General features: G+C 35.0%; 2 protein-coding genes across 3 annotated transcripts; one reads left to right on the top strand and one right to left on the bottom strand.

Moving 5' to 3' along the window:
- Positions 1 to 3,977: 3,977 nt before the first annotated feature.
- On the bottom strand, positions 3,978 to 9,592 carry LOC147077037 (uncharacterized). Its single transcript, XM_085941419.1, has 3 exons — positions 9,376 to 9,592; positions 6,763 to 6,918; positions 3,978 to 5,055 (listed from the first exon to the last, which is right to left on the bottom strand). The coding sequence occupies exons 1-3, from the start codon at positions 9,541 to 9,543 to the stop codon at positions 4,060 to 4,062; spliced, it is 1,320 nt and encodes a 439-aa protein (XP_085797545.1). The 5' UTR covers positions 9,544 to 9,592; the 3' UTR covers positions 3,978 to 4,059.
- An 820-nt stretch (positions 9,593 to 10,412) lies between these two features.
- On the top strand, positions 10,413 to 25,074 carry LOC147077036 (uncharacterized). Of its 2 annotated transcripts, XM_085941418.1 has the most exons (4): positions 10,429 to 10,564; positions 11,917 to 12,066; positions 14,677 to 14,826; positions 24,054 to 25,074. In XM_085941418.1, exons 1-4 carry the CDS (start codon positions 10,493 to 10,495, stop codon positions 24,099 to 24,101), a joined length of 420 nt encoding a protein of 139 aa, XP_085797544.1. In that variant the 5' UTR covers positions 10,429 to 10,492; the 3' UTR covers positions 24,102 to 25,074. The 2 variants fall into 2 exon arrangements, 1 of the variants encoding a protein (XP_085797544.1); XR_015069759.1 differs by lacking the exon at positions 24,054 to 25,074 and having other exon boundaries at positions 10,413 to 10,639; positions 14,677 to 14,899.
- Positions 25,075 to 26,107: the final 1,033 nt, after the last annotated feature.

Raw genomic sequence — 26,107 nt, 5'->3', positions numbered from 1 at the left:
TTCATGTTGGTGTGACCTCACTAATATGCAAATTTCAATTTATTTATTTTACATATTGTGGACATTACAAATTAAAAGTTTAAGACGTTCACAACATGACATTTAGAAACAAAAAAAAATTATTAAAACAGTTTTATGTACATAACACAATGTGTAAATACAAAAAAAATATTAAGTATATAGGTACAAGGAAGTACACCGGATGAGTTAAGCAGACCCTATTTTAAGAAATTAAAAAACAACGTCCACCTAAATTCACCCTCACGTAAGTGGAAAATATCAATATCCGAAGCGATTTCATTAAACATGGTTATTGCCCTCCCAATTGGCATTACTGATGGCAGGTTAGTTCTGCACCGTGGGAGAACAAACAACGGATGCCCTCGATTCCTAAGGTAATTATCAGAGACACACAAGCCAACACCACCAAGAATGGCAGAGTTCACACTTACGCCGCGTATAAGTCTGAAAAAATATGTAGCTAAATAAAGATCCCTTCTAAATTTTAAGCTACAGTATGTAAGTATCCCTAAGAGAAAATCAGTCGGATAGAGCCACGGATAATATCCATACAGCCGAAAGTAAAGGAGTCTCAAAAATTTCTTTTGGACTCTCTCCACCATAAGGCCGTACTTCAACTGATGCGGGGCCCAAACGATAGACCCACTCTCAAGTCTGCTTCTAACTAAGGAGTTATAGAGAATTTTTAGTACCGTAACATCCGAAAAGACCCGGGAAGTACGCAAGACAAAGCCCAACATCTTTAGCGCCTTTTTTACAAATGGTATCTATATGACCACTAAACGTTAGTTTACCGTCAAACGTAATTCCAAGATCTCTTACAGATGATATTCGCGAGAGAACTCTGCCATGCATCGAGTACTGTAAAACAATACTCGTGAGGCTTTAGTAAACGATAAAACATTGCATTTATCAATATTGAAGTCCAGTTTGTTACGCCTGCCCCTATCTAATATATTATCTATATCAAGTTGGAGTTGACGACAATCGTCCAATGTGACAACTTCCATGAAGAGTTTCAAGTCGTCAGCAAACAACAAAAACATAGCATTTTTAATTACCAATGCTATGTCATTTATGATATCCAATACTTATAGCGAATGGTCGCATGTTACTTGGCTGCCATAAAAGATGGTTGCCATCAGTACCCACTTTATAGTTTATAACATGAAGGTGAGTGTCGAAAATAATAATTCAATTGGATTTATTTAAAAAGTACCTAGGTACCGACAAAGAACACTTTTATTTTACTGTGCAGAACCATGGGATTCTGCGGAATACCATTTAGGGAAATATACTATAAAACATGCCCTTAACCTTGGCAATAGATAGAGGGCCATGGATTGCGCATAACTATGATATTTCATCCGACTTACTGTTCTGCTATGAAGGTAATAATAATTGCTTTCATCCGACTCCGCACCAACGTTTATTACCAAGTTCTTCATATGTGTCAATTCCTAAGCAACTTGCCCTATAAGAATGTTTTATTCAGTAATTAAAGTAATACCTACTTTGATTTAAAATACAAAAGCTGATGGCCAATAGTAGCTTAACAGAGTATTAAAAGCTTAGACTATAGATACATCTAGACGCCACCCGTTGCATTGCTAAATGAAGCCGCGTGCCTTGCGTTTGGTTTGTGAGCGAGCGAACGCATTCGTCTACAAATGTTCGAGACCATAGACCATTTTGCTAGTGCTCGCCCAAAGTGCTCGCACTAGACGCTCAGAATTAAAATATAATTTTCTATTTTTGTACGTTATATAGTATTTTTAAGCGGTCAAAATGCAACCATTAGATAAAGATATCCATAATTTAGGTTATTTTAAAGAAACACTAGGTCACTGATATTAAAATAAATAATAAAATACAAATAAATTATCTCGAGCATGTATCAACTTACTTATGAAACGTAATACCATCTTCTTGCTTATCAGTACGGCTACCACATTTTAAGACAACACACATAACCATCTTTTCTACTTAATTAACCAAAAATATTTACCACTGACTTTATGTTTAACACAAAAAATATCAATTTTAGCAACACGAGCTCGCAAGTTATCGACGCTATGTGAAGCGTTTCGCCCCGATTTGATGGCGATACTTTTGGAAACTGGCTTGTAGCTAGTAGACCTTTTATCTTACTCTAGCGCGTATCGCAGATACTGTAAGGGTGCCGAATACTTTCTCACCAGCACTCATGCATCGTTTTGTTCAGGCCTTGATTAAAAGCTATTTGTTAAAATTTGTCGAACTTAAGTACCTACGCCGCCTTAGCATACCCGAAAGATGCAGGTTCGATTTTTGCGGGGTGTCTTACTTTTTTCAAAAAGATTTTTTCTATTGGTTATAGGTACATAATATATTTTCTCAGAAGTGTATCAAATTTATGTACTGTTACCAGACAAAAAAAGAAAAGACCCCGGCGCGACAGTTCCAAATCCCAGATCAGCAATTTAACATCAATATCGAAACACCTCCCCAACTAAAAGGTTGCACAGCCCTACCTTGCGAACATTATCTTTCAAAACGACGATGTGAATCTCGGGTATCCACGGTCACAAAGGGAAGTACCTGCCTACGACCAAGGGCATTGACGGTCGCCCACTCCGCAGTGGAAAATACCGTAATTCGTTCGAGTTTTGTGAAGCAACTTCATCCCTTACCCCGCGAGGGGGAAGAGTCCCTTAAAAAAATAATTTTGCGGACAGTTCGAATCTACCCACGACCGTGGTGTCACTAAAATACCGAAGCGGCGCGTTGCCGCGGGCGGCGGGAAAGTGACGCGTGGATTTGTCGGCCTGCCGATTATTACGTCTCGAATCACGTGCGGTTATCGATAACTATCAAAGTGCCCGTGAAACTAAATATAATAATGTGCAAACGCGTCCATGTGAAAAAGAACGAAAAGTGAAGTGTTGTCTATTCGAATGCCGATTGCCCGCTGGCCACCCACATGCTTCGCGCAGTCCCGGTCATTTAAATGTTACTTTATCTCAGTCATGCTGACCCTTGTATTCCTAACCTGTATAATTTAATGCAATTGAATATATCCTCTGCGCGGAGGTTTTGAATCGAAGTTTCTGTGTTATAATTATGTCCTATGATGTCACACCTTTCCCCCTGGTCTAAGTGATGCTGATGAAGGATCCCACCAGCCTACATGTGAGTTCTCCACCATTCTTCCCGGTATCAGTACCTATGTAAATATATTAATGTATCTTGGAAAACAGACTTTTCACACACAGATACAGCGTTTACACACCTACTCTATGCGCATTAAAGTAAGTGTGCTTCTGCTCAGGTCCGTGAAATTATAGTAATTTAATGGTGTGTGAAAGGGACATAAGATCGATTGAGCCGTAGAAGAAAACATGATTGATGACAAATAATAAATGGTCATGTACTCGATGTAAAGATTTAGTACCTATGAAATAATTTTATAATAATTGTATTAAGAAAATGTACCTATATGACATTCATTATATTCAGGGCAGAAAGCCACTGCTACATTTTCTTTTATATTTACAACTTTGTCAATTTAGATTCCGGCGTTAACTATACTCCATATCGTAATCATTATTCAACGTCAGCCTTCCATTATTGGTAATTAAAGATTCTGTGTTTGATTAAATACATAATCTAGGATCATAAAGTCCCGTTGAATTTCTGCGCTGCAATGTCCAAGATCATTAGCTTACTCTCTATTGGGTTGATATTCTTGCCAAGTGAAATTTATTTTTCGGCCCAGTGGTTGTGAACTTGCGGGATGTTGGCATACATTACTGTTTTATTCCATGGGTATTTTGACGTTGGTTATATTATTTTAGATTTTCAATAGAAAATTAGGACATTTATAGGTTAAGGTAGATTTGGTATTAGTAGGTAATGCAATACGCTTATTAACTTACTTATTAAATTAATTAATTAGGAAGTGTACAATAAATTGTTGTCCAGATGTACTGACCCATTCAGTGGGAAACTCTTTATTCAAATATTTTAGATACATGTTTAAAATTAAGTTTATTATCCTTACCGCTTATTTTTACCAGAATGAGTAGTTTTATGCCTTTTCATGTGATAAGATGTTATAGATGAGTAATCACATTCGTCACATTGGAATGGTCTTTCTCCGGAATGAGTTATCTTGTGTTTTTTTAGGGTATTAGATCTTATACACGCAAAGTCACAATCACCACATTTGAATGGTTTTTCACCAGTATGAGTCATGTTGTGTATTTTCAGATGAGATCTTTGTATACACGAGAAGTTACACGTATCACATTTTAATGGTTTTTCACCAGAATGTTTCATTTTGTGATATTTCATATTGCGATGTGAGATACTTGAGTAATCACATTGATCACATTTAAAGGGCTTCACACCGGAATGTGACTTTTTGTGTCTATTCATATTGCTAGATGATATACTTGAGTAATAACATTTTTCACATTTAAATGGCTTTTCATCAGAGTGAGTCAGTTTGTGATATTTCATATGACCAAATTTTTTGCATGAAAAATTACAAACACCACATTTAAATATCTTTCCACGATGAGTCTTTTTGTGTATTTTCATGATTTTATCAGTTAAACACGAGTAATCACATTTTTCACACTTATATGACTTGGCACCGGAATGTGTTTTTTTCACAACTATTTTTACATGCAACATTTTATGAAGCTTCAATAAGTCTAATGATGCAAATATATCAAGACATATTTCGCACACAAATATTTGTTGTTGATCTGTGTTTATAGCAGGTTTTGCTTGAATATTATTTGGTTTACCCGTGATAGCGTCTATTATTGTATATCTTTCAATACATATTTTAAGCTCTTTTTTAATATCTTGCTCGTCAATATGTATATCATCGCAAGTTGCTTGTACCTTTGTTATCTTTTGAGACGATTTGAGACTCAAAACATCATCTACAATTTCGTCTTTAATGTTGACACGCTCAAATTCGATGGGGATTTTCTTAAAATCATTTTCAGATTTAATATTTACCATCCTAGTTGCCAGAATCTGAAAATATCACAAAACTATGATATAAGTGCACGCAATACGTATAATGTTGACTACTTATATTTATTTCCTCACATTTTAAGACAAATTTCAATTTGATGATTGTGACTAGGGAATCCAATCCCGAGCCAAAATTCCGATCCCGGGATTTCTGGATTACAATTTGACAATCCCGGGACTGGTCCATGGATTGGCATTTTTCCATTGTTAATATAAATTTTTTATATTTACAAATAACAATGATAAAATCGGTCAAAAATATATCTAGTATAATTTATACTATATAAGACATTTATTGTTAATATTGTATACGTTCAATCATGGAAATACATAAGTTTAATGGAGTAAATAATATTGTAATATAAATAATAATGTGAATTTAATATGAAATTGCTGTTTCTGATAGTAAAGACTAAATGAATGGGTTAGCGAGATTTAAAATAATAAAGCAAATCATGGTGTACTTATGGCCTTTCCGCTTCATAAATCTAATTAGTCAGCCAAGTATGAAACTGCGTAAAACGTATGAGATCATGGTGGAATTACTTTGTTAATAATGCTAAGCATCGTTTTTTTTTTTATCTTTCTCATTTTTATTAATTTATATAAAAAATAAAATTATTCGGCAACTTACACGTGGATAAAAATCAATCTTCATTCAAACCCAGTTTATTTCTAATGTAGTTATTTGTTATTAAAAGTATTTTTTCTGTCATATTCTCGTTTTTATTTTATTTTCCATAAAAATTGATAACAAAATCAATCCCGAAAGTTTCAGGATTATGTTTATCAATCCCGCGATTCATAGGTATCAAAAATAGCTCGGGATTCCGGGATCCGGGATTGGAATCCCTAATTTTATTGTGAGATCATTATCAAGATCCTCTACTCGTATCGTGTCTTCATGACAACTTCAGTCGCCGAGAGCTGACGTGTCCGTTCAAGAATTCCAGTATTTGTAACGCAGTCGTATTAAATCGGGGGAGAAATCGATTTTCAATAGTCAAAAGTCGATCAAAACAGGCAACTGGTGACATTCGTTGCTAAGGGGCGGCAAGTGAAGGAACAAAAATACGAACATTACAACTTTAGGAAGCGGCGATGGTATTCCATGAAGTGGGCGATGCGGTCACTTCGTTAGAAAGTAATGCATCTCGATTTTAAAAATTCACAAGCGGGCTCCAAACTTTCGTGTTCTGTTTTGTCACCGTTTTGTTTATTCATGTTCTGTTTATTTATGGAACCCAAAAAGAGATATTTATATACCCATTCTTCGTTGAAACTATGTTTTGGCGTTCTTTTGGGCATTCATTAACAGACTATTATCCTACTGTGCAATGATAACAAGAAACTACTCACGAGTTAACAGCGTGTGAATTCACTTTCTCTCGTTTTCTCACACTCACACAGCCGTGAGAGATCCAATACGAATCATATTTTACGAAGAAGTTACTCGCGATTTCTTAGGATTAATTTTAAAACGATCTTATCGTCAGCTAGTGCAAAAAATGTCAATGAAATTATATAAAATATCCATTCGTTGACAGGATTATTCTTTAAATTTTAAGATAATTTCTATTCACAATATCGTCTGCTCTATGGAAAACTACCGTGCTAAAGCTACCGTAAAATGTGCTAGCCCTTTGCAACGGATGACCTGCCTATGCCCACAGGATGTCACTGCTTGACATATACAATTTAACTTACCTGATTTACTGGTGGATAATTTGAATACGAGCATCCAGGTTGAGGTTCTTCGATATAACATGAAGGGTGTGATATGTCCTCGACAAACTCGCATTTGATATCATCAATGCGAAGGTCAGTCTCGGGTTTTACATCAGTCAGGTCCGTTGCTTGGTACTAAAATCAAACCACATAATAAAAACCATCCGATCATAATAACAGTTAAAATAATATAGGTACATTTAAAAATACTATTTTTCTAAGAAATTTTGGAAAGGACACGCAAATAATGTGTAAACGTCACTTTTGTTGATTATTTAACACTCACTGCGATTAATACACACCAGCGCATCTATTATATACACAAGACGGATTTCGGGCGTTACGGCAGCTATCTAGGGTAGATTTATATCGATGTATTACCACTTATTGTAACAATTACAATAAGTGCTGTTTTAACAGCACCTACCACTTTTGGTTGTGGTAAATTTTAGAGCGAGATAGACAGTTTTGACGGCTAACTTATTGTAATAGTGCTAATACTTCGATAAAAAGTGGGTACCCTAGATAGCTGCTGTAGTGGCCGAATAATTGTGTATAGAATAGATGCGCTGCAGGCCTATCCTGACATCAAAAAAGAGTTATTTGTCATAAATATATTACATTTATCACTTTACGTAGGTATTCTGGCGGTTAATTATGTAAAAAGTTAACCGTCTTAACTGTTAAATAGTGATACCTATCTCTTAACATCCCGTCTCTTAGCCGTTCTAACTTTGAGAACGAGATTGATTACGTCAATTTTCCATATTAAGAATTTAGATGCAAGATTCGACTATATTGTTCTGCAGTCGCAACGACATATTGTCTAATAAAATTGTAGGTTATGTTGATATGCCTGACGTGTCAATACAAAATTCTTGTATTTGGCTCATTACCGACTATATGGTGCTGGTTCGACTTTATCCTTTTGGGTTTGGCAGCACGAACATATCCGAACTTGACCAACATGAAGTCTACTAACCTAAATTTTCGGCGTATTATGAATTAGAGATAGCCGTCGATTCTGTTTTGGTTTTAGAATCTCTTTTGTATTCATTTTTGAACCAATGAAAATAACGGAAATGTGCTAAAGTGATAGGCAACCGTTAAGAATAGACCTACAGTAAAATTTATTAAAATATCACATTCCAATGCTTGGATACACGAAATAGCAAATCATAAAGAAAATAATATACTTAAGTACTATGATGTTCCTACTACCTTTATGATGAACGGAATTAGTTGTCAAAATAACAATACGTTACAGATTTTTGGGTGTCCACCATATGTACATCTTCCTTATCTCCTCGACGTATCGGGCTCGTGTCCTGTCATGTCCTCTGAAGAGATAATGGCCTCTGCAACGAGCCCGAAATGTCGAGGAAAGCAGGAAAAAGTACACACGGTTGAAACCCAAAAATCTATTACGATAAAAAAAACAACCGTGAAAGTCTCAAACATTATAAAATTAACAATTCGTTGTCAAAAACTAACCTCAATATAGCAATTAAGTATTGTATTCGTCGATATTTTCTTTCTTTACAAACGTGCGAGAGTCAAGACTGTTAAAATGCTTAATCGGAACTCCAGAACAAGGCTGCCTTTCTGTTTCAGATTCCTCCATATTACACTCGCGTTTTACATCCATAATATTTTATTGTCACGTGTCACGCAATAGCATAGACTAATATACTCTAGGGCCGACAAAGAAGTATTGATCATAGATAATATACACGTATTGCCACTGTACAAAACTAAATAATTAAAAGATGCCACACAAACGAAAAACAATAAATATTTTATAGGTAAATCATTCTAGTGTCATCATGGGTGGAAATGGTTCACCAAAAATGAACAATGAAAAAAAAGAGCATTGCCTACTATTAAAAAAATATTTGTTTACTTGAACTTAATGCTATGTTTTCCAAAAAGGGTTTTTTAGATCTCATGTTTCTTATTCGGTTTCATTTTGAAATCATTTAATTATAGAGAATTTTCCTTAAACATATTGTACTACATTTTTGTTTTCTAAATATTAATTTGTTTAATCTAATTTCTGAAATTTGTAAAAAAGGTTTAAAAAAACAACGAACAAAGAAAAAGAAGAGCATTGCCTACTTTTAAAAATAATTGTTTACTTTAACTTTAACTTTGACAACGGACCCTAGGAAAACAAATGAATTCGGTTTCAAAATGGTCACCACCAGTAATAAAGCTTTTAATATCATTTGTTGCACGGTCGAGAACAGGAATATATTGTGTGTTTCATTTATCCGGAGTCCCATGTTTAAAGCAGCTGACTTTATTTTATGGAAATAAATGCATTGTTTGTGGGCAATGATATCAATAACCATGACAATGATATTATGTGCCATCAATTATTAAGAAAACTCATTTTAAAGTACAGGGAGAGTGTTAGCAGCAAAATTAACTGGGGTTATACGAGTGATGATGTAGGCCGCTTGGAACTGTGACGCAATTTGCATGCGGTTTTTATTACACAAATACATACACTGTTATTTACAACAGACGACACACATCTTAAAACAAACAAAACTACGACGTGTAACAATCCCGTTATGAAAAACTAACCTCAAAAGTGTATCCGGCCTCGTCTGTGTTTTCTTGCTTTATGTAGGTAAGCAGTTTTCTGTTTGGATCATGATTCACAGGTACCTCAAACCATTGCTTCCCTTCTGCACCAGGTTCGGAGTCTTCTCGTTGGGGTTTAATATCCATTTTATGCATGCAATTGGTCATGTTTATCGTGGCACACAGAACGCAACAGGCGTGACGTGACGTTGCATTTAGCCATAGACAAAAATAATTATCCGTGTCAGTGCTGCCATCTTTTCAAAGTGGAATTTATAGTACAGAACTTCAAAAATCATAGTATTTGGGGGAAAAATATGGTACGCGTTGTTATCTTTTGAAAATGTATAGGTTATTTTTTTCTCAGAAAAAAATAACGGAGAATTTGAGAAACTCCGAGACCCTTTTTTTTAAGTCCCTCTTCCGACCAAAAATGTTTACCGAGAAATTCAATCTCAAATTCAAATTCAAGAAATTTTATTTTAAACCAAACTCCAGGGATTTTTTTTACCTCAATCGACCAATTCTGTCAGAAAGTACTTTTGTCATAACATTATTATTTGTAGCAAAATAATGCTGCGATGACATGCCACGTCACATGCTGGCATGGCAACAAAGTAAGTTTGTGGTTTCGTCATTCTGCAGAATATTTTTAAATGATCCAATTTCAATGAATTTTAACGGTTTATACGTGTGCGTACTTAAGTCACATGCGACATTACGCAAATAAGGGGCGTCATTATAGTCGTTTATTGAAAAGAAATACGTTTGACTGATATAAGCCTTTGTGTGCAATATTTATGTCGGTTCTTAAATGAGAACAATAAGTGTCTTAATTAGAATCAAACGAACCTTTGAGGTGTGTATTTGTGCCGTCACTAACAACAACCTAGCCCCTCCCTTCGCCACTTCGCCACATAATATTATATTTAGGTATAAAAAAAATGGTTCGTAAATCGACGTAGTAGCAGATAACGGGTAAATTGACATAATATTATTACAATTATAGCAACACTGTACCTATGACTATTGTGTTTAGTCTATGGATTGTCTGCGAGAGCTGTGTCCTGTCAAAAGTTGTCTAGATACCATTATCGTCCGCCTAAAATAACACGTAATGGATATAAAACAAGAACCAGAAAACGAGTTTGATATAGTTGCAAATCCACCTTGTTCCGTTTGGGTAGATGTAGGTACCCATAATCCCGATAATCCCGGGCAGCAATACTTATATAAATCGAAGGAATGTTGACAGTCTTCCTAGGTTAGATCAGATACAATTTTAGTGTTTTCTTTTACTGGCGATTATTATTATTATTATATTGTTGTATTCCCAGCTAACTTTAAATACCTAGGTACTTACTGTAAAGTTTAGACATAGCTACAACAACTGATAATATTATGCTTCAATACGCCAGCGCAACAATTCTATTCACAAGGGTGCTATCCAGGGTACCTAGTTCATCATATTTATGTATCGAGGTACCTATCATAATTTGTTACAATAAGTTAGCCCTCTAAACTGACTATCTCGCTCTAAAAGTTAACACAGCGAAGAGAAGTGCAGTTAAAACATATCAATTATTGTAGGTAACTTATTGTAACAGTTATAATACATCAATACATACATTTGATAAACTACCCTCAATAGCTGCCGATAGCAGGCTATTTTATGGAATTAATAGATGTGCAGGTATACTGTGACGTCCCGTGGGGCTATGCAAGTCGTAATTTGCTTGAGGTCGACATATTATAAAGCTTGACGAATGAAGGATCGAATACAAATATTAAGTTATACTTTTTAGAACTGTGGTGGTTTAAAATGAAGCCGACAACGCGATAGATTCATAGGTACTAAAATATAGAAATCTTAGTTTTAATAAAAATCAAAACAAAGAATCCTGACAAGTTAACTGTTGCTGTGATGTTCACAAAGGGTGCCTTCAAACCTGTCTGCACCAGAGATTTCCAAATGCATAAAACCACTGCTTTTGAGAGTAAGTTTCGTGGACATGGTCTAATTCTCAGTGGGTACCTAAATGGTTCGTCAATTTTAAGATTTTTTGGCGTATTTGTCTGTTTAATAGCCGATAATAAATAAATATATGCCTACATAACGAATTTTTAGACAATTTAAAACTAAAAATTAAAGAGGGCGCCATTCTAAATCTGTTTAATGGCGACATTTTACCCATGGACGTCACTGTACGTATCTATATTATATGATTACATACCAGGGAACACAATTTATGAGAACCAACTGGCTTACTCTAAAGGCTAGAGATCTCGAAAATATGGGATAAACTGAAACACGTTAACATAACATTAAAGTATGCTATTTTCAAATCTTTACTTATATTTTAGTTTGTCACGTTAATATAACGTGCTTTCAATCTTTGGAAGCAGTCGGGTTTGATAGCGGTCAGGCCATAAACTACCCTGCTTCAGAACTTTGTTCCATGGCGATGGCTTTTATATTTTTATTTATTAATCTGTTCTGTGTTACTTACCATTGTGTGCCTATAATTATTTGTCTTTCAGAACCTTACAACGGGCCTCAATGCAATTAAACAGGATATTGACCATCTGGTTGACATCAAGAGTGAGATTCTTGAAAAGCCAACGCATCAATTCAATGTTGAAGATCCTCAGCCAGGGTGTTCGTATTCAAGTAACATATCAGTACATCAGGTACGTTTAATTCAATCATTTCTATTGGTGCTGTTGTCTATCGAAGTTTGAAAATTGTAGCACCCTCTCTAATTTAGGGCAGCCGTATCACCTGTCAAAGGTCGGTATCTCATCATTAAGGTGATACATCAGTAAAACGGCAAATAATTTTCAACTATAGCCGCGACGAAATTTTGGACTCGCTCGCATTCTGAGAGAGAACGTCGAGCTGGAAATACGTCACTTTGTTTAGTGATGGCGACGGGCGTGTTAATTCTTAAATCGTGTAAAGATGACTAAAAACGTTACCCATTTACTTTAAAAAGAAAACATGTCAATGAATATATTATTATTGTTACTAATAGAACAATAAACAGAACATAAAATGGACTTATGTTGGATTTATATCACAAATTATATTTCGTTTGGCATGCGTCATTTGCACCCGCGACCCGCAATCCGCGCATCGTCTAGCCATGATCTTTTTAGACCATGCCTCAACTGAGGTACAGCCTTGTAGGTAGAGTCTGCCTCTATAAGCTGCCGGACTGGTTTCCCCCCCACCTGTCAGTGCAGATGCAAATGCCATACCTGTCTTAGTAGCAGAAGGATGCAAATCCAATAATCCACTAAGATAAAATTCTCTCAAACCGTCTGCAATATGTACTAGACGAGAACCAGCCAGGAGAACGAGCTTTAGAGGAGGATACAGCACTATGGACCATATTATCCAAGTCATCAGAGAAATCAGAGCGGTAACAGGAATACAAGCTGCCGCTATCCATGGGCTTTATAGACTATGAGAAAGCGTTCGATTCCATAAAGAAATTTTCAATACTTGATGCACTCAGAAATCAAGGAATCCCCGGGCGCTATATAAATATTTTCAATAATATATACAGTAGCGCAACAACATTTCCGTAAACCATCGCGCATTTCCTATCAGCAAAGGAGTCCAACAAGGTGATTCAATCTCACCTAAACTATTTAAAGCTACATTTGAAGACTTATTTAGAAAACTTGATTGGAATGACACGGCTCCCCATAAATGGAGAATACGTGAGTCATCTACGCTTTGCCGATAACAATAAATAGTAGTTTGCAAGAGTCAGAAGACCTCCAAAGCAGAATGAAGTAACACGCTGGAGTAAGCAACAAAGTAGGCTTGAAAATAAATGTATCAAAGAAAAAAGTCATGTTCAACTGCTTTGCGGGCCAAAAAGAGATCCTCATCAATGGCATTCAGCTCGATCAGGTGAAAAACTACATCTATCTGGCACAATAAGTGTCTATAGATGGATGTATATTTGATGAAAATGTTTGCAGAGTAAAGCTGGGCTGTAGTGCTTTTGGCCGCCTGAATAATTTCTTTGAAAATGCCTAAAGTGCAAAGTGTTCAACCGGTGTGTACTTCCCGTAACCACATGCGTGTGAAACATTGAGCCTAAGTAAAAGAGAGATCCAGAAACTTAGAGTAGCACAACGTGGTATGGAAAGGTGCATGCTGGACATAACGCAAAAGGACAAAAAAGGAATGAGTGGATAAGGGAACAGACAAGGATTAATGATGTGATAGAGTTTGCTAAAAACCTCAAATGTAAATGGGCTGGAACATGGCTCGAAGAAAGGACAATCGTTGGACAAATTTAGTCATCCAGTGGTATCCAAGAGGTAAAAAACATCCGCAAGGTAGACCTAGAGGCCGCTGGATCGATGAAATGATAAAGTTCTGCGGAAAAACTTGGCAACGCAACGCACTGGAACGAGAGAAGTGGAATCAGCTTGGAGATTAGCGAGGCCTTCATCCAGCAGTGAATAGATTCAGGCTGGTGATGATGATGATGACATAATAAAAATTGAAAAAAAAATGTGTTTTGCTTTGTTATATTTTTACCTATAAATTTTTTTAACTTATAAATTGTTTTATTTTGGCTAGGTAAATAAGATACAAATCCACATTAACAAAATATCTTTAGAGGCAGAATATATATAAGATATAAAATTGTATTACATTTATTCCTTTCTTACATATTCCAGAAGTACTTTAATTGAATTAGAATAAAAAAAATAATGATCATTCTATGTATATTTTCTTAGAAGTTATGAGTATTCGTTTAAAATAAAAATTGTTTTTTGGCTCTACTGAACAATTGGGTATTTGGATTTGCATCCGTCTGCCTTTGAGGTACATATATTATTTTCATGACTGCTCTTTGTCCAAAATAATTAATAATTATAATTTAAAACAATAATTTTATTTAATGTTAGTGTTAGTTCTCCATGCTTTTCTTTCCCACTGCACTTTTTATTAACGTATATTAACTCAGTAAACTCAGTCAAAGAGAGCGCGGTGATATCTGCTCCTGAGACAACATAGGTAAATAAAACTGCTGATGATTCACATTTAAATGTTGGGCCTCGTAATACGCTGGATTAAGACAGAGTGTGGTGCGGAGTGGGTTGGTTTCGAGGGGTTTATGTTTTTGTAACCCACTATTTTTGGTAATGCTATCAACTTATGTATGTTCGATAAAGAATGTTACAATCCTAAATCTTGTAAATTGTTCGTTCAGTTATCAAAAAAATAGTTTATTTAATTTACGTAGGTAATGAATATGTTGTCATTTTCAGAACTCAACATTCGGCCATACCAATATAAAAGCTGAGATTGATTTTGAGCGAATCGACATCAAAGACGAAATCGTTGATGTGAAGAAGGGCCAATTCAATAATTATACTAATCCTCAAACTGACACAATATACGGGACAGCAGATCATGATGTACCTACGTTCATTTGTATTTATACAGCTTCTAAGTACTCTGCTTGGTGACATATTATATTATGGCTTATGATGAGTGACTTATTATTTTATGTTTCACCTTTACATATGTAAATATTACCTCCTTCGATAATTCCTACTGATTGAGAAAAATGTTAGAATTTATAGATAACGTTTATATGCATGACAATCCCGTTGCCATGGATCGTGCACGGAAACATGTACGTATGCAGTTCGCCCTATCACACTTCACCGTGAAATGTTGTATCGCAAATATATGACCGTATATTAAAAACCGTCAAAGCTCTTTGGGTCGTATAGTACTGACGTAAAATTCATGTCTAAGTAAAACACGGTTTTTGTCGGTTTAGACTTTACAGGAAGCCAGCCGCAAACAAATTTTTAAAATGACCGATATACTGGATTATTTGTTACGTTAGGTTAGTTTTTAATTCTTATATTAATGAATTTAACCAAAATAAGCTATGAAAATTGAATTAATGTTCATATTGAATCTAATAAAATTAAAGACCGTATGGTATACGGTCATCTTCCTCTGATAAGAAAGCTCATGGCGAACTGTGCGACGGTGAATGTTTTACGTACAATTTACATGTAACCGAGATCAGAGTCAATTTTTGTCGTATGACAAAGTTGCGCACGCAGATGTAACGCGTTAGGCGTGTGACAGATGTTGCAACACAATTTATTAGTATGGTTATTTATTCTTATAACCATTATAACATTCTACACTGCTAATTTATATCCATAAAACTTTATTTATACTGTAGTGTATATTTATTTTTTATTGTAAAGATTGTGTATCAAGATTTGAGGCTATATTTATGTAAGTATTATATTACAATAAATAAATAAATTTTGTGAATGTTGAGTTGGTAAATAATTCAAACAATGTTATGGTGTAAATTTACTATATTTAGACACTTCATACACAAAAATATATATTTTTACAATTTAGGATAAGATTTGTCGTATATCCCATGTCAATTTATTTATTGGCGGTTTATAATACCTAATTGAAGACAATAATAATTATTATGTTTCTTCACAAAAGCCAATATCACGTTTCAGTTAAACCATTAAATAGGCTCTGATTTACTTTTGATATTTTGTTATAAATTATTATTGTTAACGATAATAGTTGTACAGTAATCTGTTGAAGCAAAGATGTTCGAAATAGCGGTTTGCTAAATTGTAAAATTTCTAAACACAGGTTTTGAGATTTTTTTTCTTCCAAAGTAGGTACATTCTGCAATAATATTATTACTGACAGTACCTATATCGATAAAATTCTTCGGTCCTTGAGACCGAAATGAATATAATCATAATAACACGCCAATAAAATTCGAGTTTTTATTAATTCATCATGGGCACTTCTAAATCGATTATAACCGCTGTACGGCAAAGATGAGTTTTGATCCAACACAATAATTATTTGTTTTGTTACGTCAAAGAAGTATAACTTCTAACGCACGTACATAAGTACACCTACCGGTTTTTTAAAATTATTTATCTCAATGTCATCGAATCATACACTATAATATAGTGTATGATTAATATCATCAATATTTTTATAGATTTCTACGCAGTCTGGTTTCGAAGTACGTCACAAGTAGCGATTCCAATCCCTGGATCCCGGGATCCCGAACTATTTTCGATACATATGAATCCCGGGATTGGTAAACATAATACCGAAACTTTCGGGATTAGTTTTTTATCAATTTTTATGGAAAATAAAATAAAATACTTACTTATTAATAATACTTTTAATAACATAACTACATTAGAAAATAGGAATAAAAACATTTTCGCGACAAAGCCATCAAAACAAGCGGATCGGGTGACCAAAGTGCGGCGACGTATTTTCGACAGAAATCTTCGCCCTTAGTATTTTTTTATTAGCAAGGCGCGTTAATGTTATTGTTATTATTATAATGTGTTGTCCTTTGTCGGCTCTTATTCATTCGCTTGCGATTCATGATAATAATAATGAAATAATACAATATTTTATTATCTATCATTCTATCTGAATCATTTATTTGGCGGCACATACTTACATTCTCAAATAATAATTATTTTAATATTATTACTAATTTGCAAAGACTTTGAAAATATTGTTAGCGCGCATGTTTTTTATGGATGTAAAAAGCATTATAGTCGGAATTCTATCATAACATCCGAAAGTTAATGCATCTAAAAAAAACAGCATCAATAAAAACGTTATTTATTATCTCTCTTTTTAAAATAATAACAATTGAAATTATGACGAATCAACAAAAAATCACTCCTTTCAGATACTATATAAATAATCTGGCATCTTTTTTTATTTCAATCAGTTCTAAGATCGCATTTCAACAGGACACCTACAGAAAAATGAATGAACAATTTATTAAAATATCGCATTCACAAGAAAGATGGTGATATCAATAATTCAATATGGAAATACTATTTGACATCAGTTGATGGAGCTACAGCTAAGTGTAAAACATGTAATGTGGTGTTAAAAACTGGCGGAGGAAGTACCAAAGGACTGCACACACATTTGTTTTAAATACACAAGATGTAAATTTATGATCCAACTTCTGTCAATAATTCTCTTCCATCAAGTACATTCAATCCTATTACGAAAACCACCGAAACTTCTGAACGACCGCTGAAGAGAAAATTTATATCCGATTTTTTTTTAACCAAAGAAGATCAATCACTTGACGCTGTGCTGGCACGGATGACATCGCGAGATGGTTTGCCATTCAGTGTTTTTACTACATCGATTGATTTGAGAGCAGCTCTGTTGGCTAAAGGATACCAGTCCCTCCCATCTTCTGCTACTTTAATAGGAAACCGTGTAGTAGATTACAGCAAGAAAATTCGATATAAAATTATCGAAGAAATTTATGAATATAAGAAAAACGGAAAGCGTTTTATTTTGACATTGGATGAGTGGACATCGGGGGCCAATAAACGTTACATGAACATTAATGTGCACAGTGAAAATGGTAAATTTTGGAATATTGGTTTATCTAGAGTGTATGGATCAATGCCAGCCGATGCTTGTGTAGTATTAATATAGAAACGCCTAGAAAAACACCGTATTTCATTGGATAATGATATAGTTTCCATAGTAACCGATGGTGCAAGCGTTATGGTGCGCGTTGGAAAGCTTGTCATCTCAGAACACCAATTATGTATCGCTCATGGAATTCACCTTGCTATTTCTGAAGTCCTTTATAAAAAGATTCCAGCTCAATCCACAGAATCATGCTCTGAAGAAAATGACGAATTCACTGATGGCTATGAAGAAGGAGGATTTACGATAGCTCACTGTGAACCGGAAAATATTATTTTATCGGAAGAACACTGTATCAGCGATACAGTAAATAGAGTCAGAAAATTTGTAGCATTATTTAGAAGATCACCCTCTAAAAATGATGCTCATTTACAAAAATTCGTTAGAGATGAACACGGAAAAGAACTTTCACTTATATTAGACTGTAAAATAAGGTGTAATAGTCTTTGTAATATGGTGGAGCGATTTATATATTTGAAATCAAGTATACAAAAAACACTAATAGATTTGAGGAATTTTCCCGTGACATTTCATGAAAATGACTGGATGAAAATTGCAGAAATTATAGAAGTCTTGAAACCCTTAAAATTTGCTGTCGAAGCACTCTGCTGACGTGACTCCAACTTGTCCGCAGCCGACGCAATTTTAAATTTCAATTTCAAGCAATTGACCGAGCTTAAATCTGCATTAAGCAAAGACATGTCAATTTCTCTAAAAAAACATATACAAAAACGAAGACGAACCGATTTAACTGATACACTTAAATATCTAATAAATCCTCAATCATTCGATGACAATGAAAATGACAAAATGTTTTCGACAGCAACTCCTAAAACTATGAGGGAAACAATTAAAAAATTAATTGAAAGATTAGCTGAAAAAAAGGAACAAGTTATGCTGCAAATACCAGAGCCACTCGATCGTACAGCATCTATTGAACCCTCTTCAACACAGTCATCTCGTATACAATCCATATCAAGTGAACAAATAACGATGAAAGAACAGTTACAAGACGCAATAACAAAAAGCATGATGATGTGCGAACCGAAAGTTCAAAATGATACTGGCCTCATGTCTGTAATAAAAAAAGAAATGGTATTATTTGAAAATGGGGGTTCACGTCGTCATCACCTTGAATTGGTATATAATATCTGATGACGATGCCCCCAACGAGTGTGGAAGCTGAACGTGCTTTTTCAGCAGCAGGCTGCCTGGGTACCAAAATTAGATCCAGATTAAATGACGAAACACTTGATGCGTTGGTATTATTGCGGGCATATTATCGGGAATAATATTTAATTTCTTAAATCTTAAATTTTTTTAAATTATTATTGTCGACACAATATGTTATTTTTTATTTTAATTGAACTTGTATTTCTATTTGTTATCTTTTCATAAATAAATACAATTTTTTTACTATGACATTATTATATTATTACAATATTATTTACTCCATTAAACCTATGTATTTCCAAAGATTGAACCTACACAATATATTAACAATAAATGTCTTATTAAATAGTATAATTTATACTAGATTTATTTTTGACCGATTATATCAATGTTATTTGTACATATAAACATTTAATATTAACTATCGAAGAAAATGCCAATCCCGGGATCGTCAAATTTTAATCCCGAAATCCCGGGATCAAGATTTTGGCTCGGGATTGGATTCCCTAGCCACGAGCGTCCAGCTCCGCATCTTTAAGTGGGCCTTGTCACTAAAGTGAACTAGTTTATCCTACTCGCTGTGGTATTACATGCTATGGATCTCGAGTGTGGAGAATTTGGGATCAACATAAACACGTGATAAGAATAATATGCTAGTTTCAATAGTTACATAAAAACAATATGCATTTTAATGTTAATGTAACGAGGTTTAAATTTGTGTCAACCGTCGCAGTTTTTTCTGCTAGGGTTTTTGGCTGCTAGGCCGTAACTATCCTGTTTCAGAACCATGGTACCTACATTGCGATGGCTTTTAAAATTACATTTATAAAAATCTGTTCTCTGATATAGATTCTGGACATTATAATTATTATTAAATATAACCGTATTTGTATCAGCCAGATAGAGCTCAACCAACATTTAACTGTGCTCTGACCAACTAAAGAAATGACTAAATTCAAGGAAAAATAAGTTCTAGTGCATAAAATAAACTTTTAAAAATAAAATGACACAGTAAAACACAGAAAATTCACAAAAAAAGTCATATGGGATAATAATCACTTTGAGCTGGAACCAGTGTGAGGGTGCTGAGGAAGTCCTTAATTTTGGAATAGGGTGGAGAGATTTATTGTAGGGACTAGAATCTTAATCATTTTTCAGTAATATGAAAGAAAAAACCAGGTTTGATATTTTCACATCTCCAAGAAGTATATTGATTTTAATTTTATTACACAAAACATTAGCTACATATTGTATAAAGGTTAGATAATTACTTAGACTAAAAACTTGGTATAAGCGGTTGTCAATTAATAGGCCCCTGGGCCCTATCACAAATTTATCATAAATTAAAAAATATTATTGTTTTATCCTCTCATTGAATAGCTTTGAATGCAAGGAATAAAAAAAATACAAGATATAAAGAACTTTTTATATACAACGTTTTTATAATTTTTTTTTGAATCATAATTATATACTTGACTTGACTAGCATTGGCTTAACGATCAAAAAAAAATTGTACTTTATAGAAATAACAATGAAATGTCATTTTGACATTCCATAATGATTTCCATAGTAGGTAACGCACGTATATATTAATAATTTTGTTGCTAGGTCCCAGACCCCAAGACCAGCAACCAATAATAGTGGATTAGATTACGGATTTCTTCCGAAATAACTTTTCATACAAAACAGAATTAACTGAAAATCAATTTAATTCTGCTTAAAGATGGCTAAAAGTATTTAAAAAATGCATTGGCATCGTGTTCTGATATATTCTAAAAGTTTCAAATGTCAAGCTAGTCGGGAAGTTAGTTAAAAATCGATTGCAAGATTTGTACCGGATAAATAACCACCGGACAAAATAAATAAGAATACGACCTAATGAAAACGTTGTAATAAGTCGACATGTATACAAAAAATCGGTGCGTGTACTAATGTTCGCGCGTTAGCAGTTAGGCCTGTTTCAGACGGGACATCGGTGTCGCGCTCGATATACTATAGGAGGCCTTTGTATTCGAAAAGCTCTGGGCATTCATAAACATAATACAAATGCCTCTTTATTCGAATACAAAGGCCTCCTATATTATATCGAGCGCGACACCGGTGTCCCGTCTGAAACGGTCCTTATACTTCTTTGGCGTAACAAAACAAAAAATATTATCCCTTGTGTCAATAATTTACGTAGTAAAGTAGAAAAAACTACAAAATAATTGAAAGATATTTGATGCAATGAATAAAGTTTTGGTTAAAAAGCATTAAAATTCTAATTAAAATGATATGTATTTATGCACAGTGAAATTATTTTTACACAATTAAACAAAATAAAAATAGATAGAATAAAAATAATTTTAGATGAAAATTCTCTATAATATTAAATGAAGAGATTTATACAAGATTATTAGATTCAGCAAGTTTCATTAAATTAATAAAACATATAAGTACTATAAAAAAATACTTAAATAAAATTAACCTCAAATACTTGAAAACACTTTTAAAATTTATTTAAAATTTACACATGTTTTGACACTGATAAATTTTTCACTGCACAATGTAGGAAAAATAAATTAATAATATATCATCATCAGCCGGGATCAATCCACTGCTGGATGAAGGCCTCCCCAAGCTTCTTCCAACTCTCTCGGTCCTGTGTCGTTCGCTGCCACGTATTTCCGCCGAAGTTTATCAGTTCGTCAATTCAGCGGCTTTTAGGGCGACCCCGTGGCCGTTTCGTGCCCCTTGGGTACCATTGGATGACGGCATTTGTCCAGCGGCCGTCCTTTCGGCGAACAATATGCCCCGCCCATCTCCATTTCAGCTGTTTTGCAACGTCTATTACATCGCGTACTCCGGTCTGCTTCCTAACTCATTCGTTTCTCTTACGGTCCTTTCGCGTGATGCCCAACATACACTCGTAGCCTTTGGACATCTCTCGTGTTGAGGGCCCACGTCTCGCAGCCATACGTGAGCACCGGCAGCACACATTCATTGAACACCCTACGTTTAAGACATAATGGTAGGTCATTCTTGATTCAAGAATAATATATATATATATGTGTATGTATATAATTATAAACAATTAATAAAATATAAATAAAATGTAATACATGAACTGATTTACTATGGATTTTAAGAATAACCACGTGTTACGCTGAGTATCTTAAGTTTATATACAGCCAACTGATTCGCACATGCGCGTTGGGTATACCCTGATCACGTTCACGGCTCACTTCATCATGTCGCACTTTCGTAACGGTTTGCGCGCGCAGCTCTCAATTTTACCCTCAACTAAATGCTCTAAACGAAGTATAACTTAAAAAAAAGTAATGTATTTAAATATATTTAACCAGTCAATCATACAGAGACTGAATATAAAGGAACGGCTCTCGACGATATGTGCGCGAAGAATTCTGCAGTTTTTTGGACATATTGTCAGGCGCGGACCGGACAACCTGGAGAGACTGGTAGTTTTGGGTAGCCTCCAGGGAAGGCGAAGCAGTGGAAGAGCGTCTGCGCGATGGAGCAACCAAGTGAAAGAGCTGACTGGGGGGGGCATCATCCATTCTGCCCTGAGAGAAGCGGAAGATTGAGAAGGATGGAAAGTCTTGGTCGCTCAAGGGATGGCGAAATTTAAATGTGGTCACAATCCTCAGCCATGAGTTCACGACCAAGAAGAGAGTGTTAGTGTGTAGCTATTTTTAGTGCAATATAACATTTGTATGAGGACATATTTGTAATTAAACAGCTTTATCAGGAACGTGTCTACTTTTATGACTTTTAAGTTGTACAGCCGTCTTGGATGCAAAAGAACAAATATCGCATTTAAACGGTCTTTCGCCAGTGTGTGTCATTTGGTGCGATTTTAGATTTTGTAACTTAATGCATGTATAAGAGCATAGGTCGCATTTATATCGCCATTCGCCAGTATGGGTCATTCTGTGTTCTTTTACTTGAGTTGACGATATGGCCCTAAAGGAACATTCATCGCATTTATACGGCTTTTCACCACTATGAGCCATCTTATGAACTTTCAAGTGTTGTGATTGTATGCATGTATAGGGGCATATATCGCATTTGAACGGCTTTTCGCCAGTGTGGGTCATTTTGTGTGTTTTGAGGTGGCCAGACGATATGGACATAAATGAACACTCATCACATTTATACGGTTTTTCACCACTATGTATCATCTGATGTTGTTTTAAATTAGTAGATGATCTGCACGTAAAAGAACATTTGTCGCATTTAAATGGTTTTTCACCCGTATGTTCTCGCATTATATGTAATTTTAGGGTTCTCAGACTATTACAAGTAAACGTACATGTTACACATTTATATGGTAGATCACCAGTATGTGTCAGTATATGTGATTTTAGTAGATCAGGCCGTTTGGATGTATAGTCACATATTTCGCATTTAAATGTCGTTTCGTCAGTGTGTTTCATTTTATGCTGTTTTAATTGCTGCGCTGATGTGGTTCCATAAGGACAAATATTACATTTAAATGGTTTCTCACCGGTATGTGATAGTTTATGTAATTTTAGATGTTGTGATTGTTTGCATGTAAATGAACATTCGTCGCATTTAAAAGGTTTATCCCCAGTATGAATCATTTTATGTAACTTTAAGTGTCGCAACTGTCTGCATGTGAACGCACATGTATCGCATTTATATGGCTTTTCATTGGTGTGTGTCATTTTATGTAATTTTAATGCATATGAACGTTTGCATGTATGTGAACAAACATCGCATTTAAATTTTTTATCGTCGGTGTATGTTATATCAACACTATTTAATGCAATGGCTTGACTGTTGTCATCAATCACTTTGTTGTGAATGAGGTCGTGTGTTTTTAAAACACTTTCGGATCCAAAGACTGCATTACAAATTTTGCAAACAAAACTTCCAGGGCCATTTGAAAAATCGAGTAATAAGACTTCATTTTTGATTTGTTGTTTATCTATCGTTATTTCAGAATCATCGTGGTTTCCATCTGTTGAGACTTGTGGACTCCCATCTGTAGTGGAGCGTCTTGGGATACATCGCTGGGTATACATCTATAAGACAAGGAAATTTAAAAAATTGAATGATTGAATGATGAAAAATGAATTTTAAAAAACTTTACAAGAAAACCCATATATTTAGTCTGAAGCTAAGCGCGTATGAACGGTTAATTAATTGGGCAATAAGCAGTGACATCCTCAGGCAAAATGCCGCCCTCTCTAATTTTCTGTATAGTGTGATAAGTATTACTTACTATCTTAGGCAATTGTCAAAGGATAAATACACAAATATCATAAATTGACATTCATAATATCTACTGAGAACTATTAGAGTATTTCCATGAAACCTACTCTCAAACTGTGGTGGTTTAATGTAAGCGGAGGTCTGTGGCGATGACGGGTTTGGAGGCACCCCTGCGATAAGCCTCCAGAAAAATTTGTATTATAGTGACAATATTGTCAGGATGTTGATAATAATGCAGTTTTTAAACTGATATATCGATACTTTATATTGAAGCGATCTCGTTGTCTGCTTCATGAAAATCCCCCAATACTCTCAAACGTTGTGAAATTTGCATTTGTTCTTTCAATCGCCACTCCTATGCAATGAATAACCTGCCCACCCTAATCGAACGTCACTGCCAATTTCCGATACGTCACAGCATAGTACGACTTACGAATTAGCTACTAATATTAAGTGTGGATTTACTTATAATCATTAGCTCGAAGAAGGGACAATCGTTGGACAAATATAATCATCCAGTGGTACTCAAGAGGTACAAAATGTCTGCAAGGTAGACCTAGAGGCCGCTGGATCGATAAAATGATTAAGTTTTGCGGAAGTACGTGGCCGAGAGAAATGGAATCAGCTTGGAGAGGCCTTCATCCAACAGTGAATGGATGATAATGATATACTAATGAAAGTTATATAACACTTAAAATGTAACTAACACAGTTGGAGTATAACATAAATGCTTTCTATCGGGGATAAGTCAAAAAGTGATTTTCATGTTTGAAGTTGCTCACGTATTTCACGGCAAAATAACACACTCCTAAAGCCAAAAATCTAAATATAGGTTAGAACAGGGTTTCCCAAACTTTTTTTGCAATGGAACACTTCGCAAACCCGGAAATTTTAACGGAACACTTAGTTTATTTTGTAGGTTATTTATTAGCGCAGCTAACCGTTTGGCAACTGTCGTTAAACTGACTAGACTTGTCAGCCGGTCAGTTAAAAACAATATACCCCATCTTTTTCATGCGCACGGTGTGAGAAAAGATGGTCCTCCGTTTGTATCTAGATCATGGCTCGCACATCCCGAAGTGGGCTCCCAGGCTAGGATCTTTGCCGGGCCCCCTACTTAGCGCTAAGGTTAATGGCAATGTGACGATCTACAGTTTCATATTCCAAATGGTGTTCGACGTAAAATTAAGGGTATTTTTAGCGACTTTTTGTATTTTAATACACCCACTTGTATGTTGATATGCACAATAATTATGGATATCTCAAATATCGATAATAATCAAAAATTGTAGGTGTAGCAAAACGACATATTATTAAAAAAATGTTAGCATGCTTGAAATGAAACAGCGACATTTTTTTTACTATTAGTGCATGTTTGTGATGTGTGTTTATCCCACTTGTCTGGTCGATCTCTCAAGCCGGGCCCCCCGTAAGCCCAGGCTCCCAGGCTAGAGGCCTGTCAGCCCCCCCCCCTTGTGGGAGCCATCACCTATCTAGATACTTGACGTCATAAACAACAGTGGAGATTATCATCACTCGTCTTTCAATATGAAGTAGATTCTTTAATTATTTTAGTTTTACTTATTTTACTTCTACTTAGTAGAAGATCTTTAAATGTATTGCAGTGTATAAAACCTTTCCAAATGGTCGCGGAACACCTATTCAAGTTCAGCGGAATATAGTTTGGGAAACCCTGGGTTATAATATTAAAATGCATTTACCTGATGTATTTGTGTGTATTCCGAGTAAGAGCTTCCAGGTTGAGAGTTTTTATCAGTGTAT

Source organism: Rhyacophila brunnea, unplaced genomic scaffold, assembly GCF_057557595.1.
Source record: "Rhyacophila brunnea isolate RB1 unplaced genomic scaffold, BYU_Rbru_1.0 scaffold_13, whole genome shotgun sequence".
NCBI classification, from domain to species: Eukaryota; Metazoa; Arthropoda; class Insecta; order Trichoptera; family Rhyacophilidae; genus Rhyacophila; species Rhyacophila brunnea.
Note: the sequence above shows the minus strand (reverse complement) of the source record. Positions and strands in the feature narration are given on the sequence as shown.

Bases quoted from the DNA above. Each gene is read 5' to 3' on its own strand.
- LOC147077036 (XM_085941418.1), top strand. From the start codon at position 10,493: ATGGATATAAAACAAGAACCAGAAAACGAGTTTGATATAGTTGCAAAT. The intron at 12,067-14,676 runs GTACGTTTAATT...TGTCATTTTCAG, and splicing joins GTAACATATCAGTACATCAG to AACTCAACATTCGGCCATAC. The intron at 14,827-24,053 runs GTACCTACGTTC...TCGTTATTTCAG, and splicing joins ACGGGACAGCAGATCATGAT to AATCATCGTGGTTTCCATCT.
- LOC147077037 (XM_085941419.1), bottom strand. From the start codon at position 9,543: ATGACCAATTGCATGCATAAAATGGATATTAAACCCCAACGAGAAGAC. The intron at 6,919-9,375 runs GTTAGTTTTTCA...GTTTGATTTTAG, and splicing joins AGGCCGGATACACTTTTGAG to TACCAAGCAACGGACCTGAC. The intron at 5,056-6,762 runs GTAAGTTAAATT...TGATATTTTCAG, and splicing joins ATTATCCACCAGTAAATCAG to ATTCTGGCAACTAGGATGGT.